The sequence below is a fragment of the Triturus cristatus genome, chromosome 6, assembly GCF_964204655.1.
Source record: "Triturus cristatus chromosome 6, aTriCri1.1, whole genome shotgun sequence".
NCBI lineage: Eukaryota > Metazoa > Chordata > Amphibia > Caudata > Salamandridae > Triturus > Triturus cristatus.
In genome coordinates, this window is record NC_140589.1 from 215,075,736 (window position 1) to 215,091,807 (window position 16,072).

General features: G+C 43.0%; 1 protein-coding gene across 1 annotated transcript in view; it reads right to left on the reverse strand.

The window, feature by feature from the left end:
* Window positions 1-16,072, reverse strand: part of LOC146816662 (uncharacterized) — a 141,129-nt gene that overhangs the window by 98,176 nt on the left and 26,881 nt on the right. The window contains exons 3-4 of the mRNA XM_085609541.1: window positions 5,576-5,634; window positions 5,331-5,467 (exon numbers count right to left, since the gene is read on the reverse strand). Coding sequence (XP_085465667.1) covers window positions 5,331-5,467; window positions 5,576-5,634 — 196 coding nt within the window. The remainder of the gene's footprint in view (window positions 1-5,330; window positions 5,468-5,575; window positions 5,635-16,072) is intronic.

Genomic DNA, 16,072 nt, shown 5'->3' on the forward strand with positions numbered 1-16,072 from the left:
ATGCCAGCGGTATCCAGGTGAAAGCAATCATGTACGAACGCCTCCTTGCGCTCGAGCAAAAGTGAACTAACAAAAATAGCAAGCAGTTCGTAATAAAGGCGCACTCGCGCTTTGCTTGAAACTTCTCACAGAATGAGTTCGATGAGCGCTACCTCAGCTATTCTTTGTTGTGAGTGTCAAACACATGACGAGTAGCACAAGCTGTCACTCATGATGTATTGTGTATTTTGTTTTTTCATCGGCATATGGATATTTCCCAAGAAATATTCGGAGCTTGAGTCCACCTAAGGAGAGACCAAATTTGTACTCTGTGCTCTCACAGCAGGTCCGGGGAACCGGTATTTTAATTCGCCCACCTGCAATGGCAGGAGAAAGAGCATCTCCAGATGCCAACGTATCCACATATGCCACCTCTTCGGGTGCTGTTCAGTGGTGGAATAGTCACGTGCATGTAGAGGTTCCAAAACCCACGTGTTTTCTTGCCACAGCATCCTCTACAGCACGCCAGCCCCACAGCACAGAGCTGCACATGATCTGGACCCTGCTATAGTGCAGTCCTATTGCTCCGACTGGGAAGGAAGAAATATGAGGCGGTAGAAGATATTGCTTCTTATTTTAAGGTGCTCATAAAATTCAATGAAATTGCTGTCTGATTCCCTTTCTTGAGCTTTGTTCTCTCTACATTCCTTCCTGCTTAACGCTTCCCCACCAACCAACCTCAAGATAAGATATTAAAGGAACAATAGAATTTCGGTGATTGAATGCCCTTCTAGTGTCCCTAATAATGGCCAGCTGCCTGGGAAAAGGAAACCTGCTCTCAGGTCCACTGCACTTTATACTAAAGGTGCTTTGAGACTTCAAGTGCGGAGGGCATGGGTTGAATGATGCAGAAATAACTGGATGAAAATCCCACTAATGGGCAAAGTTACCATAGAAGTTAAAATACCCTACTAATATGTGTTAGGACCAGAAGTCGCGAAGCAAGTATAAGGCAAAGCCAGGCTCTAGGGAGAAGTTGCAGTTAAGTACCCAGAACACATGATGAAATGTCACCTGCTGCACCCAGATTGCACAGAAGGGAATTTTAGTTTCAAAAGGAAGAAAAAGAAAAGCTAACAAAGGAAGTCCCTGAGACTGAACTGGTCAGGGCAAACCAAGAAAGATTAGTGTGAATATTTAGTTCCCAGTTTGGTGAGAGACATTCAAAGCACAGTGGTTCCCAAATAGAAAAGAGCACTCCAAAGAGACAAAGCTTGCAAAATGTGTTTGTGTATAGATGTCACTGACCACCGAATTAGGCACCATTATATCCAAAGACTGTTTTCTTTCAGTCCGCAAGTGTGTAAGTTTGTGTTTGTAGTGGCATTTTCAAGTGTAGATCTAGCTAAAAGGCAGCAGATGGGAAAATACAAGCATAAAGTCAACGAGCAGGAGTTGTCTGGTTTGTGGATGGGTAATACACTTTTATGTAGAGTTCTCTGTGGAGGTGTGGTTTCAACTCTTTCCTAAATGATTATTACAAGATCGCTGGAGTATGACTGTGTCTCAGGAAGCCTGTGGAACCTAGTTACTGATCCTGTGGTTTTGAAAATCAGTCTCAGGCACAGCATGGAAGAAAACAGGGGTAGTTGTGGTGATGTCAGCCTCTCAGTGTTAAACAGTGTCAGTACATGCTGTGATGGTCCATAGTGTTACAACGAAGCCTGCTGATCCAAGCTGGCCGTGCCTTGCCTGTGTGTCTAACTGTGGCAGTTATACTATGAGGAAGCTGCCTTAGGCTCCATGCTCCTGGCTATGATGGCCATGCCAGCATTCTGTAGACATTTCTTCTCCAGCTCTACTAATCCTAGATTGGATTATTGCTCCATATCCTCAGTGGAAATGAGCTCCTACCTCTAGAGGGGTCCTTTGATTGCTCTGGCTAGAGGAGCGAAGGTATATTTGAGACTGGCCTATGTTAAACAGAAGTCCTCATTCTAGGGATTAGTGGGCATGGAAGTAGAGAACTTGCTGCTTTGATGTCCCCCTAAACAGGCTACATTTCCAATGGAATCAAACGTTTACTGACGAGGTAGGGATATGGTGTAAAGCTCCATCAGGGTCAGGAGGAGTAGGCAGTAGGGGAGCCCCTTAAAGTCCAGTTTGCCTTCGGGAATAAAAATTAGATTAGCTGCTTCATTCAGGCATAGCTCCAGCCTGCAGTCATGTTTTTCTTCTTTTTTTAGAGTTTTATATAGTGCGAACTAGACCCGAAGATATCAGGTATCAGAGTGCTTTACATGAGCACTAGTTGCGTTACAGACAGACACATTTATTTTTGTTGGGCACGGGGAGATTAAGTGATTTGCCCAGAATCACAGGATGTTGAGGGTCGTTGCTGTGACTCAAACCCTGTTCCTCAGCTTTGAAGTTGACCCCTCTAGCCCTAAGGCTACATCCTCTCCCCAGTCATCTCCTGGGTATTTTGTTCTATTCTCAGGGAAAAACATCAAATAAGAGTCTTGCCTATGATTTGAACCTCCGTAACAACTATAGTAATTTAGTGGGCCTCTTGACTGTGTTTATTTGTGTTTGCCTCTAGGTGGAAACCATAAAATTGGATATGTATGCCAGTTACTGCTGCAGTCATTGTCCTGAGGATTAGGTTTGACTTGTGCACCTCTAAATGGCTGACTTTAAGATAAAAGAGTGAAGCCACCTCGCCATTCCTCAAAGTCTGCCACATTGACCACTTTTTACCCATTCCTACACCTCTTCCTCATTCCCTCATCCTGCAAGGTGACTTCTGGTCTCCATTGATTTTGGGCAGTAGGGAGTAGAGGACACTGGAATGATTGAAGGGCAACCTACATTGAAAGGATGATCCTGTGCTTCCAGGGACAATCCTGGTTGCTCTCTTGGGCACACCATTGGAATTTGAAGTTCAGCAATTTTGGTCAGTAAAATACCTGTTACTGTAGTCTATGCATTTTAGATCACACAGAATCAGGCAGCTGTAGATGTAAACCAAAGATAGATTCCTAATAGTCTGTGTGTTTCTTAGCATTACGGAGACCTGGTGATTTCCCTTATGCTGCACTTTGGTGCTGCAGTGGTTGATAAATACTGGGTTTTCCTAGGGTGGTTTCAGCAGCCCTGTGGTGATGGGGCACACACTTTTATACATTTAGGCAGTCAGGCAGATGTGATGACTCTACCACCCTGCTAATGTCTTCCCATTCTTCACATGTCCTGACCATCCTTCAGTGGTGTAGGATTTCTGTTCGAGAATTTGATGGAAGGGAGGTGGGAGTGGAACTTGGACAGAAGTGGTGCCTCCTTCTGAATTAAGATAATGACCTCAATGCTGGTGACATTAGGTAACTACCTCTATTTAGGCCAATTCGTACACTGACAATGGATGATATCTCTTTGGATCATATGAGCACCGCCCTTCTGTTCCATCTGTACTTTGATGTTTCCTCCTACTCTCTTATATATGTCCAGGAAATAACAACCTGTACTCTGCAACAGAATAACAATGCAATGAGCACTTTTGTAGAACACATTCCTTATGGACAGTACTATTCAGAACAAGGCAGAGGAAAAAGGAGAAGATGCCCAAATTTGGCCAAAAAACTAGAAGCACTGTGACAAACTCTAGTCTCAGTCTCTGGTTTAAGGACTTGATCATTGTTTTAAATAGGCTTTAGACCTCCAGAGGCTCTGGGTTGCTATGGACAACTGCTTGGAAGCTGAGAAGTTCTTTAACCAAGCTCTTTTGTTGCGCTCCAACTGGTGCATGGTCTACTGATCAGCATATTCAAACGTCTAAAACCTTGCCAAGGCAAAGTTGCCTCGTCAAGTGTGCTTGCATGCACGCACATACAGGCCTAGCTTTGCCCTTAGATACTGGTGATTTTGCCCTGTTTTACATCTGAATCATGCCTTTTCTTCAGGTTTATGACTTTTGGTTTATTGTGTATTCATCTTTGTAAGCCAAAACTCCTCATTCATATTTCTGAGGCCAGCTCATCATAAGCAGATCAAGTTTGCTCTAACGAAAAAAGAGTGAAGGGTTTCATTTAGAGTCTTTAAGGAACAGAAAATCGTCCAATTTCTAAGTCTTATCTTTGTACAACCCTAGTGGTGACTGTAGCGCCACTTCGGGGGGAAAGCAGTTGCAAAGATGGCACTCTTTTAGTTCCCTCACAACTCGCTCATCTAGGCGCAGGAACAATGCTTGATGTCCTTCATGGGCTAGTTCATTGACTTACTGTCTTGGGCTCTCAGGTATGACGATTCTAGAGCCTCTCAATACAACACCTGGATTTCTTTAGATTCAATCATGCCTACGATCTCCAGATCTACACAGAGGGCGATGAGCAGCACCCAGGTTTTCTTATTAGTATAGACTACTATAGCGTGTAAGCTACACTGCAATACTAAAAGGTTGTGTACATGTATGTGTGTCTTACCTTCCCATGCATCATTGCTATGGAAGAATAAAGTGGTCACTGACCTAAAGAGCAACACAGGAATCATGTGACACATTGCGTTGTTTCCTGCAATGTAAATATGTATTTATATATTTATTCATTTATTTAACATGAGCAGCAGGACATTTCTAACAGAGACAGGGTCATCAGCAGTACACAGTGTAATAGGCAAATTAGATAAATGACACAAACCAGAGCAGTACATTGTTTTGCAAGTGACCTGAATGTGGCATGAAGGCATTACTTACCAATCAAAGATTCCACCAATGCCCAGCAGAACAGCTCACAAATCCACCATCCATCACATAAAATGCAAGTGCTCATTCTATGGTTCGATGTCTATATCATGTCTTCTAGAATCTGATGGAGTCAACATTTGTACTATTTTTGTATTAAAACCTGTGGAATACCCAAAAGGCCCCCAGAGGCTCAGTGAGTTGAACGGTCACTGGTGAGGTAGGCAGTGGCCTGAAGGACACAAGTTCAAATCGAAGAAAGTCCAAGTCAGCCTTCCATCCCCCTGAGGTCGGCAGATTGAGTGTTACATATTTGGGTACTCGCATCACCTGTTATTTACAATGTTTGCAAATGGATGAAGTGGTATGTAACAAAAAGTTTCTATTATTCTTAGATGGCCCAAGACTCCATAAGGAATGAACAGAGGCATATGAAACAATCAGCCCTAGCCCCCAAGGGATCCATGTGGCAGGCTGAGCAGCTGTGTAACATTCAGAAGAAGCTCTTAAAGTCAACTTTTAAAGACTCACATATTTGAACTATTGCAGTTTGAGATCCTCTTTTTAATGTTGGTATTTATGCAGTATGTCAGTAAAAGAGAATGTAGGAGTTTACCTTTTGTGGTTGCTTTCGATGACAGCACATTGGGTATCGATCCGGAGGCAGCATTATTGCTTGCTTCGAACAGCTCACCTGAGATAGGCGCTCGGAGGGCCAGGGTGTAATTCGCTGCAACGCCACTGACCAGTGCACTGCTCAAAAGTAGGCAAAATGGATGCAGTTTAAAAAAGAACATCAGCATAACAACTAATGGATGCTGCTCAAAAGGCGACATTTTTGCAATATTTATTTTTGCTCACCTGAAGCCGATAAATGTTACATTGAGGAGCTGACTGTTCTTTGCATAGCCCTTAATAAGCTAAAAAAACAAAATATGGTATTTGCATAGATATACCAGAAATTTATGCAGAAAGAAATGATGCATTTTGTATGAGAATTTAACATGCAGGTGAACACATACATCAATGAAACATTATTTTGCTGAGTCTGGCTATCTAAATAGCTGTCTCAATACAACTGGGTGGAGGCAATGCACTACTCTGTGGTCTCCCTGTAACACTGTGAGGCACTTTTATCAAACATGCATTGCTTCTATTTTTGCCTAGGCTCATAGTCAAATAGGCTGAATAGCAGCGCACACACTTTTGCACCATAGTACAAAGGGGTTTGCGTGATGTCTATATTAGGTTTGGTACTGGAATCGTTTCCTACCAGTACAAAATACTATGCTTAAAATAATGAGCAATGTTGAAAAAATTTGGAGAAATGAAAAAAGTTCTTGTTTTAGCACCTGAGTTGATATTTAAGGTACAAAGTTCTACCTACAATTGTAAGGAGATAGGGTCTGCGTCAAAAACTATGGGCAATTGCATGGGATGCCCTCCTAGATGCAAAGTAATGCAGAGCAGTGCAAACTGATACTTGCTGTACTTTAAAGGCTACTTTCCAGTGCTAAAACAGATTGCCGCTGGAAAATTAATGGTTTATCAAGAATGTGTGCCTGTTTTTGCCACTTTTTGTGACTTTGCACTGGTGTCAAAGGTGTATAAATTTACCCCTTTGTTCCTTACACAGTGCAGTAGTCGGACCACATCATCCCAGCCCTGAAGGATACATACTGCTTGCCCTGTCAGGCCTACTTTATAGTCTCATGGGTGGCTGCATCACAAACAAAGCTACAAGGAATGGAATCCATGCACACCTGGTTAAGATAGGAACGTCCACAAATGGACAGCGCAAAAACGGAGTTCAAGACTTTTCTAGGCTAGTATCTAAAAATGAAATAACCAAAAGGCACTTGGAGCAGAACCTCCATCAGCATCAGGACAACTATAACCCTCCTACAACATAGAAAGCATCTGAAAGTGCACTTCTTCATGGCACATTACATCTTTATATGATACAAGCCATCCCGCATGGAAGACTCAGTGTCACTGTAATTGATAATTAAATAGTATGTCCCGGCTACCACCCATGTTCAATGCTCTGTTACTCTCCATCAAGGTTTATGCTGCATAAATGCACATACTTTCATGACTACTTACCGCCCATGTTTGCCAAGCCACCTTGCAATAAACCTTAGTGAGGGTCAAAATATTTGGGTAGTGCAGTCCTCTGCCCCATATATCCCTTTTGGCTTGTCGTCTCGGCATGAAGCCAGGGGTAGCAACAGCTATCCCTGGAAATCCTCTTGCTAGTCCTGGCCAGCCCTTGCGTTCCCTGGCCCTGCCCTCTGAGTGAGTGCATACAAAGGTAGACTCTGGCACTGTCAAAGCCCACGGTTTCCATGCCAATCTTCTGTCCTTTCCAAACATCAAATGATCAGAAATCCTCCTAATAGCAAGAGGCAATGAGTTCCATAAAGTAGGAGCCAATACCCTGAAAGAACGGCCTTCAGTTCTGGCTCTACGGAAGTGAGGCACATGCATCAAATTAAGGTCGCAGAGCACGAGATACAACATAGTGGTGGCCCAAGTCATTGAGGATCGCAGGACAGGAGCCCGTCAGAACTTTATGCTCCACAGGAAGCCAGTGGAGTTGACGCAGTATCCCTGAAACTGAACTGTTCTTGGGCAGAGCAAATAGAGTGCGAGCTGCCACATTCATAGTGCGTTGAAGCCTATTTATCACAGACTTATTGGCCCCTATCATTGAGGCATGCTACCTTTACAGTCCTCGTAGACTTTAATGTCCACATGGACAATAGTAACTGCTAACTGGCTACTCAGCTGGTCAACACTCTAAAGGGCATGAATCTGGTTCAAAAGGTGTGCGCACCCACCCATAAGGCTGGCCACATGTTTGATCGAGTTTTTACGAATGATTCCCCCTTGAATGTGGAGGCTCCGCTACCTCTAACCTGGTCAGACCATTGCTTAGTTCCTTTCAACTGGACTGGGATTCCATGGCACAATAATGCCATCCCAAAGTATCAAAAAAGGAGAGACTGGAGAAAGGTCTCCCCTGTGTCTTTGGGTCCCGCACTATCGACGACCCCACCTGAGCTGTCGGGTGACCCTAGTAGGGATGTATGTACCTTCAACGGCTGGGGTCACATCTGCTCTGGACAGAGTATCCCCGCTTAAAACGATGAAATCGGCCAATAAGAAACCCTCTGCCCCCGGTTTTACTTCAGATCTCCATGTGGAGAAAAGCTTATGTAAGAAGCTGGAGCGTGCTTGGTGCAAAGTCTACAATCCAGAGGCTAAGTGCGCTTACAGAGCAGCTTTAAAACAATTCAATGGGTTAAAACGTAATACCATCAGAGACTACATCGCCAACCAAATAAAGTCCTCTGATAATTCAGTTAAAGAAGTCTTCAAGAGTGTCCAAGAGTGTATTAAACTGTTGACTTTGGATAGCACCATCGTTCCCTCGGCTTCTCTTTGTGAGGACTTATCATCTTTTTTTCAGGAGAAAGTTCAATCTATTTATTCTTCTTTCTCCCCGGCTGGGGCTCTGACCACGCGTAAATCTCCTCCTGACCCACCTAGAATCTGGTCAGAGTTCAGTGCGTTTGGTCCAGAAGCATTGCTGCTAGAATGGAGTAAATGTATATCAGGTTTGCCTGGTGACCCTTGCCCGGCTAAGTATTTTAAATTGATGGCCGAATGGTTCAATCAGCAACTCAACCCTATTTGGAACCCCTCCCTGATGACAGGCATCTACCCAACCACCTGGAAAGCAGCCTATGTCTAGCTGATTCTGAAAAAAGCAGACGCTGATCCTACGGAGCTCAAGAATTTCAGGCCTATCACCCTCCTGCCTGTTCCAGCCATAATCCTTGAGAAGGAAGTCCAGAAGCAATTGTCTAATTTCCTTCAGTCTAACAACTGTCTTCATGACTCCCTATCAGCTTTAGATCTGATTATAGTACAGAGACAGCCCTTTTGGAAGTAGCAGAATCTGTACAGGAAGCCTTGGACCAGGGCAGCTCCGCAATGCTTGTGCTGTTGGATTTATCCACAGCGTTTGACACAGTGTCTCACAGTATCCTAGTGGAAAGACTTGAGCTCCTGGGAGTGGCGGGTACCACGATGACCTGGTTCCGCTAGTTTTTAGATGGCCAGTTGCAGCGAGTACTGCTTCGTCCCCACATCTCCTCACCCAAACCCCTCATGTGTGGGGTGCCCCAGGGTTCAGCTTTGAGCCCCACGTTATTTAATGTTTATCTGACCCCGCTTGTTTCTCTAGGCAAGCAACGGGGAGTGAAAGCTGTCTCCTATGCTGATGATACTCAACTGGCATTCTCTTTTAAAGAGCACTCAGAGGCAGCTTTCGACAACTTAAAGAACTGTCTGATCAACATCTCGACCTGGAAGACGGACTTTTGCCTGAAATTAAATACTGACAAAACAGAGTTATTGTTTTTCAATCAACCCTCTCCTCCAACCTATAATCTCTGGTGGCTGTCAGAGCTAAACCCCCCACCCACCCCAGTGGATTCTGCCAGGAATCTCGGGTTTAAATTAGACACGCACCTCTCTTGCAAAGGCCAGATCTGCCAAGTCTCCTCAGCCTGTTTCTGGAAACTAAAAGTCTTGCGGAGATTCCTGCATCTCCTACCAATGGACTGTAGGAAGACTGTGGTCTATGCTATGATTACATCGAAGTTAGATTACGCAAATAGCTTATACGTGGGTCTTCCAGCTTATCTGACCCACAGACTGCAAGTTATTCAGAACGCTGCGGCCAGACTCATTAGCAATGTACCGTTTTGACACTGCATCTCTCCCTATCTGCGGAGCCGCTATTGGCTGCCTGTCCAAAGGAGGATAGGGTTTAAGGCGCTTACCATCGCCTATAGAGCGTCCAGGGATAAGGGCCCTGCGTACCTGAGACAGAGACTCTGGAAATATCACCAGACTAGGGTCTTGAGATCCAATCTCCAGCAACTTCTTAGGATCCCCCGCTTTGTTAAAGCCAGTATCGGTGGTTGAGCTTTCTCAGTGAGAACTGCGTCTTTGTGGAACTCCATGGTTGACCACCTTCGTAAGGCGGAGACTGAACAAGTATTTCGGAAAGCGTTGAATACCTGGTTGTCCGCTCGTAGCCCATTCCTCTCTTCTTCCTCTAATGGATCCACAGTTAGCACCGGGACACCTCTGTTGGAGTGTTTGATAAATTGGATTTGACCTTCACTGTACTCAACTATAGGGATTAGTATTATATATCTGCAATTTGTCCTCAGGGACTACAATTTGTTAAGGAGTATGGTGTGATTTGGTGCTATGCCATGTTATTTGTGTGCTGGAGCACTCTTTCATTAATCATGAGGGTGTCTGAAAACCATAAATGGCTGCGTATACTGTCCTGAGATTTGAGTTGAAATGGTGTAACAAGGAGGTTGACATCATTCTAATTTTTTAGATAGACTAGAATTTTGTAGATGACTGAAGTTCACTGAAAGTTAAAAGGAAAGTGTCCTGTAAAGCAATTGCTGTCAATGTGTTCGTTTCACGATTGTTTCCAGATATGTATGCGGCAGGAAGGGATTGGCAGAGGGGTGTTGTTCCCCAGGACCCGTCCTTTTCAGGGCGCCGCATTAGTGATGTCGAATGTATTCATACTTTTTGAAGAAAGCGCCCCCATTCATTATTGATGAAAGAAGCCAACAATGATAATGCCACAAACTACGGTTTTTTAAATATCTTCTTAAAAACGGTGTTCATGTTTCGACAGGCCCTCTGAAGTTGTTTATCTGGATCCTGCAAAAACTACTGACATTCTTCGAGAGGTGAGGGAGTGAGTGATAAAAACAATATGGAATTGTTCAGAACAATAATTGATTAAGTAGATGCAATTAATTGTCAATTTTCAGCAATTATTACATGCAAAATTATTGACTTTGAAAAATGTTTGACGAGTTTGCCCGAGTAGAGAAATTACATGATTTTGATGTTTCTCCAGTCGGCATTGAAAGGCACTAGATATTTTTGTGGAAACCATTTGTTTCAGGGCAAAGTATCTGTCGTGTTGTGTTATTAGAAGTCAGGAAATATAATGTGTCAACATGTGTATCCAGAGAATGACAATTAGAGTCAGACTTCGAAACATGTCTCTTGAAATAGTTCCATATGCACCAAAAATACCTGATAAATTGTAGCATTCACAGAAGAAGCTCACCCTGTTTGTAGCTTGACCGTCATGTGGGTGCCATATTTTCATAGAAGGGTGACCAAAAATGTTTAATAATAAACCCTTACAGGGTTATAGCAAGTACAAATGTGAGAGAAAGCCAATTAAATGCACTTTAGATACAATGTAATTGTTAACCTGAAATATTTATGGGACACAACTAAATGAATACTACTGGTGTTAAATGAGATTTCTAACAATTGTCGTTCGCTTATTTCTGTTTTGATCATATTGCACAAAATATTACAAAAGTAAGAATGGTCCAGGTCCAGATTGGGAATGTATACTATATGATAGATGTAAAAAAAATCTGCAACACATTTCCACTGATCTAGAGAATGACTGGGCCTCGGTCAGGTTAAACGCAGTGAGAAACCTATCACCATTCTAGTCACTGTTCCATAATTTCTGAGACATCAGCTTCAGAAAGGCATGTCTATTATTAAAGTTCTGCAACAACAGCACCCCTCATATCAAACGTATACCATCTCTCTTTCAGCCGTTCTTCTTCAAAGAATTCTCCCACGCCTCTGACCATATCATCAAGTGGAGTTAGCAACAGTCCTAGTGCTGGTAAAACTAGACCATTATACCCTTGACTTCAAGAAATGTTAATCGCCAGGATGCAAAGGCGGTCAAACTCTGCCTGAATGTGAAGAGGTGTGAGTAACTAAAGGCAGCCTTGAAAAATGTTTTTTTTTAAGTTACCATCCATTCCAACAAACTTTACTTCGGTCGATGTGGACCATAAAAAGTAGATAATGAAAACAGTTTCAGCAAAAACAGATAACAAATACCAGTACATTACAGATACGATAAAAACACAACTTACATGTTTAGCAACATTAGAATAGCAACATTAGAGTACATCACAGGGTGGGAGGTTCGTGGAATTCAAAGCTTTTTGTCGACCTCAACCAACTACCACGTCAAATACCTTGAGTAAGGCCACAACAGTCATAAAAAAAATATACACATACCATTTTGGTGTGATCAGGTTTCAGATCATCATTAATGTTGATTGTTAGAATAGGACAGGGTTAAAAGTAAATTAAAAAGGTTAAAATGATTAAAATGTATCAATGTATGCACTAAGGGGGTTTTATAATTGAGGTGGCGAGTTTAACAGCACCCTACGACTACGCCACATGGAGTTTAAAAATCGGGATACGGCAAAAACAATGGGTGGGTGAGTATCACATTTCAAAATTCTAAATGCCTCCATATACTGCCTACACCCCCAAATATCTGCTAAGTGGGATGAGCCAGAGCCGTCTGGTTATTTTATAGCCAGGACAAACGAAAAAAACATGAAGCTCTGTTTCATCGGCACAATTGCAAGCGGGGCACCCAAGGGTAGTGGCTTTTAGCTATTTGTTGGTGAAGGCACGAAGTGGCAAGGTCCCTATTCTAAACAGGATATATAATTTCCTTGCCATGGTGGGTTGGATATCATCCAGAAATGGCTTAATCAGATATTCAGCTTTAATACTTAAAAAATCGGCTGTTAGGTGACCAAGTCCAGAGTTACCCTGGATGTCTACTAATTTGAGGGATCTATAGGCTCTTACTTGTTCTAAGCGTGATATTTTCGAGCACGCTTCCTCGGGGTTACTCCATAAGCTAGGACTGCCCAGTCTACAGCATACATCCCTTATATAGGAAAGCCATGGTAATTTACCCACACCCAGGAGGCTCAGTACCTCCTTTGGCTCTGACTGGTAGACTGCTAGTTCCGAGGTCACCCACAGTCTATGCCAAAATGTCAGTGGTCTAAGTCCAATCTCCTCCACAATAGGTCTGATTCCTAAGACCAGGCGTAGGCGGATGAGAGGGGTGCTTCTCTGTTTTAGACAGTCCGCTAGAGGGACGATGACCCCATAGTTCGGCCCCATACATTGCGGTGCCCCTGGCTTGCACTTTGTAAATCTCAGCAACTGGGCCAGCCGGTTTGTGGGAGGAGTTCCTATATAGGTTTGCAATTCCCCCCACAGTCTGTGCTAGCTTGAGACTTGCTTTGGCTAGTTGTGGGCCCCACTCAAACGTTTCAGACAGCGTGACACCAAGATAGTCAAAGACAGTCACCCTCTCAAGCAAGGTACCATTTAGGGAGGGATTTGGGCGGGATGTGTTGGCTGGATTGAAGACCATGAATTTGGTCTTTAATGTGTTGATCTCCAGCCCCCTGTTTTTGCAGAATGTAGCAAAGCTATCAAGAACCCTCTGAATGCCCTTAGGCGACTTAGATAGTAGCAAAGTGTCGTCCATGAACATCATTGCTGGCACATTGCTACGCGCCAACTTTGAGGCGTCGTTATCCTTTACCCCATTTAATTGGGCAACCAAAGAGTTGATGAAAAGAAAAAACAGGGTAGGGGCAAGCACACACCCCTGTCTTACTCCTCTATTAACTGAGAAGCGAGGGGTTAGTTTCCTAAACTTCCTGTATGTTACTTGGGCAAAATTGCCCTCGTGCAGTCTCTTGATCAATGTCAGAAGGCAGAGTGGATTCCTAGGTGTTGAAGTACTTCCCACAAGTTGTCTCTGGGGACCAAATCAAAGGCCATTTTCAGATCAACAAATATCAACTAGAGGCTGCCACCCTGTATTGACACCATCTTCCAATATCATAGTTGGAGTGAGCAATGACTGTTTGGTCAGCCCTCTCAGGCTGCCCAAAACAGTCATTCACACTTTCCCTGTTCTCCATGCAGACTACATTACAGCTTGCATGGGGAACATGCCCAGGCCCCCATTCCCTGGTTGACCATCGAACCAGGATGCTAAAACCAAACACAAAACTGCATTGAAATGCAGTGTTGTGATTGGTGTAGGGGAGCCTGGCTGTTCTTCCTGGCTTTTTGTTCCTCGAGTCCTATGTTCACGAGGAGAGCAGAGACGCGGGACCCGGGACCCGGTGGCAAGGTAAGTGCATATATATTTAAATTTTTTTACATATTGCAAACCCGTGCCGCCCCACGCACGCCCCGCCTCACCACCCGCAACTAATGCCGGCTGCCACTGGGAAAAGGACCAACAAACCTATTAACAGTAACACCCCACTACATGCCTAACAGGATCCATGGTCAGCATCTGTACATCTAACTACCTAGAAAGCATTAATCAGGAATAGTCATTGAGCATGACCCTGGGAGTTCAGCGCTCTAAACCGTGGAACACAAAATGAACTTAAGCTTGAAGAAAAACCCTCAGAGTGCCTACATTTCAGAAAGTGTCTAAAATGGATTTGGCTTGCTTTCAATTGAATCTCGTGTGCGTGGATGCCACAGCGAAGAACATTGGACTGGGCCCCAATTACTGACTGATCTCTAGCTGCCCCAAAAGTAACTGTCAATCACAAACTGCAAAATTGTTTTTTCTATTTTCAAAACCTATTTTGCAAGTCAGGAAAGCCTTTCCAAACAGCAAAATGGGTTTTGCGATCAATTCCAATATACAATATCGACAGGGTATGAAAGTGGTGTCCCTTTCTAATTGTGAGGCACAGAGGTATTTATCAATGCTTACCCACTGTAATTTTGGTCTCAAACTATTGATCGGTTAGGGACATTTCAAAGGAGGTGGTAAATGATTTGCACAGTAGTAGGTATCCCCTTGGGACACCTTCTCATTGGGATTTCTGTTGGGGAACCACAAGGGGAGCAGACAGTGGTCTAGATCACTGTCTGCTCCTCCAAATATATTCCCTAACAGAAAACATTTTTTTAAGAGAATCAACAGTTCCTTTAAGGAACAGGGGAGGTTAAAAAAAAAGATGTATATAAGAATGCAAAAAACAAGCATTGTGGATAGCTGTTCCTTGCATGCCACCATCCCATGGTTTGTAGCCAATTACAGGAGAGCGCAAACAGCGACCCGTTTAATTATTATTTATAATGCAGGTTGTTCTGAGAGCCTTGCATATGAAGATTTAGTGACACCATATTTTAGTATGTAGGTTGCTTTACAAAATAAGAGACAGGCAGCAACAAGCTGGTCACCAATTAAGGATCACTTTTTGTGACCTATGTATTAGTGCTTCGAGCCCTATTTGTCTCTCTCATCATAATCTGTCCCATTATGTTATCTTATTTTTTTTCTAGGTAAAACTTTCTATAAAAACAAGCAAAGATAAATGATTTGTGATTTATTGTATGATAAAAGCACAACAAAACACACACACAGGTGTAATATATCAGAGTGTACACCCTGGGTGAAAGATTGAAAAAATAACAGGTCAAATCAAAGACAATAGAAGGAACAATATTTGGGTTCCTTTCGGTAAAGCGTTATTTGATCAATGGTCTGGGAGGCACTACCCCACTTCGAACTTTCTAAAAGAGGCATTTTCAAAATTGTAATCAATTTAAAGTCCGACTTCAACATAAATTATGATTTTTCCTTATAATTCCAACGACACAAAACATGAATCGGTTATCTGTTGCCTTTTTTGAAATTATAGCTTATTAAATGTAATAAGGTAACATCAAAGTTATCCTGTGGGAGAGGTAGGCCTTGCAGTAGTGGAAAACGAATGTAAGAGTTTTTCACTACCAGGACATGCAAAACTTAAAAGTACATTTACAACTTTTTAAAAATACTGCATCCTGCTCTCGGGCTGTCTGGGCCATCCATAGGGGTGACATATTAATTAAAAAGGAAGATTTGGACCCGGTAAAAGTTTTTTTGGACAGATAAAAATGGCAGTTTAAAACTGCACATACAATGGCTAAAATGGCAGGGCTGAGGCATGTTTAAAGTGCTACTCCAGTTGTTGGCACAACCAGTGCTGCAGGCTAACTAGTAGCATTTAATTTACATGCCCTGGGCACAGGCAGTGCCACTTTACTAGGGATTTAAAAAAAATTAAATGTGTCAATTGGGTATAAGCCAATACTATTATGTTTTAATAGAGCCCTGGTGCACAGAGTACTAAAACAAGCAAAACGAAGTCAGCAAACAGGAGGTATGAAGGCAAAAAGTTAGAGGGAAAACAATACCTAGGATGACAGGTCTAACAGGCGCTATTTATCACACCTGATAAATAACAATATCACATGGTACTGTTGTGTGTAGATTTAGGTTCCGTATATAGGTTTCTTGATTTATGCCCTTATATAGGTATAATTCATATTGCCCTTATTTAGGCATAGAAAATC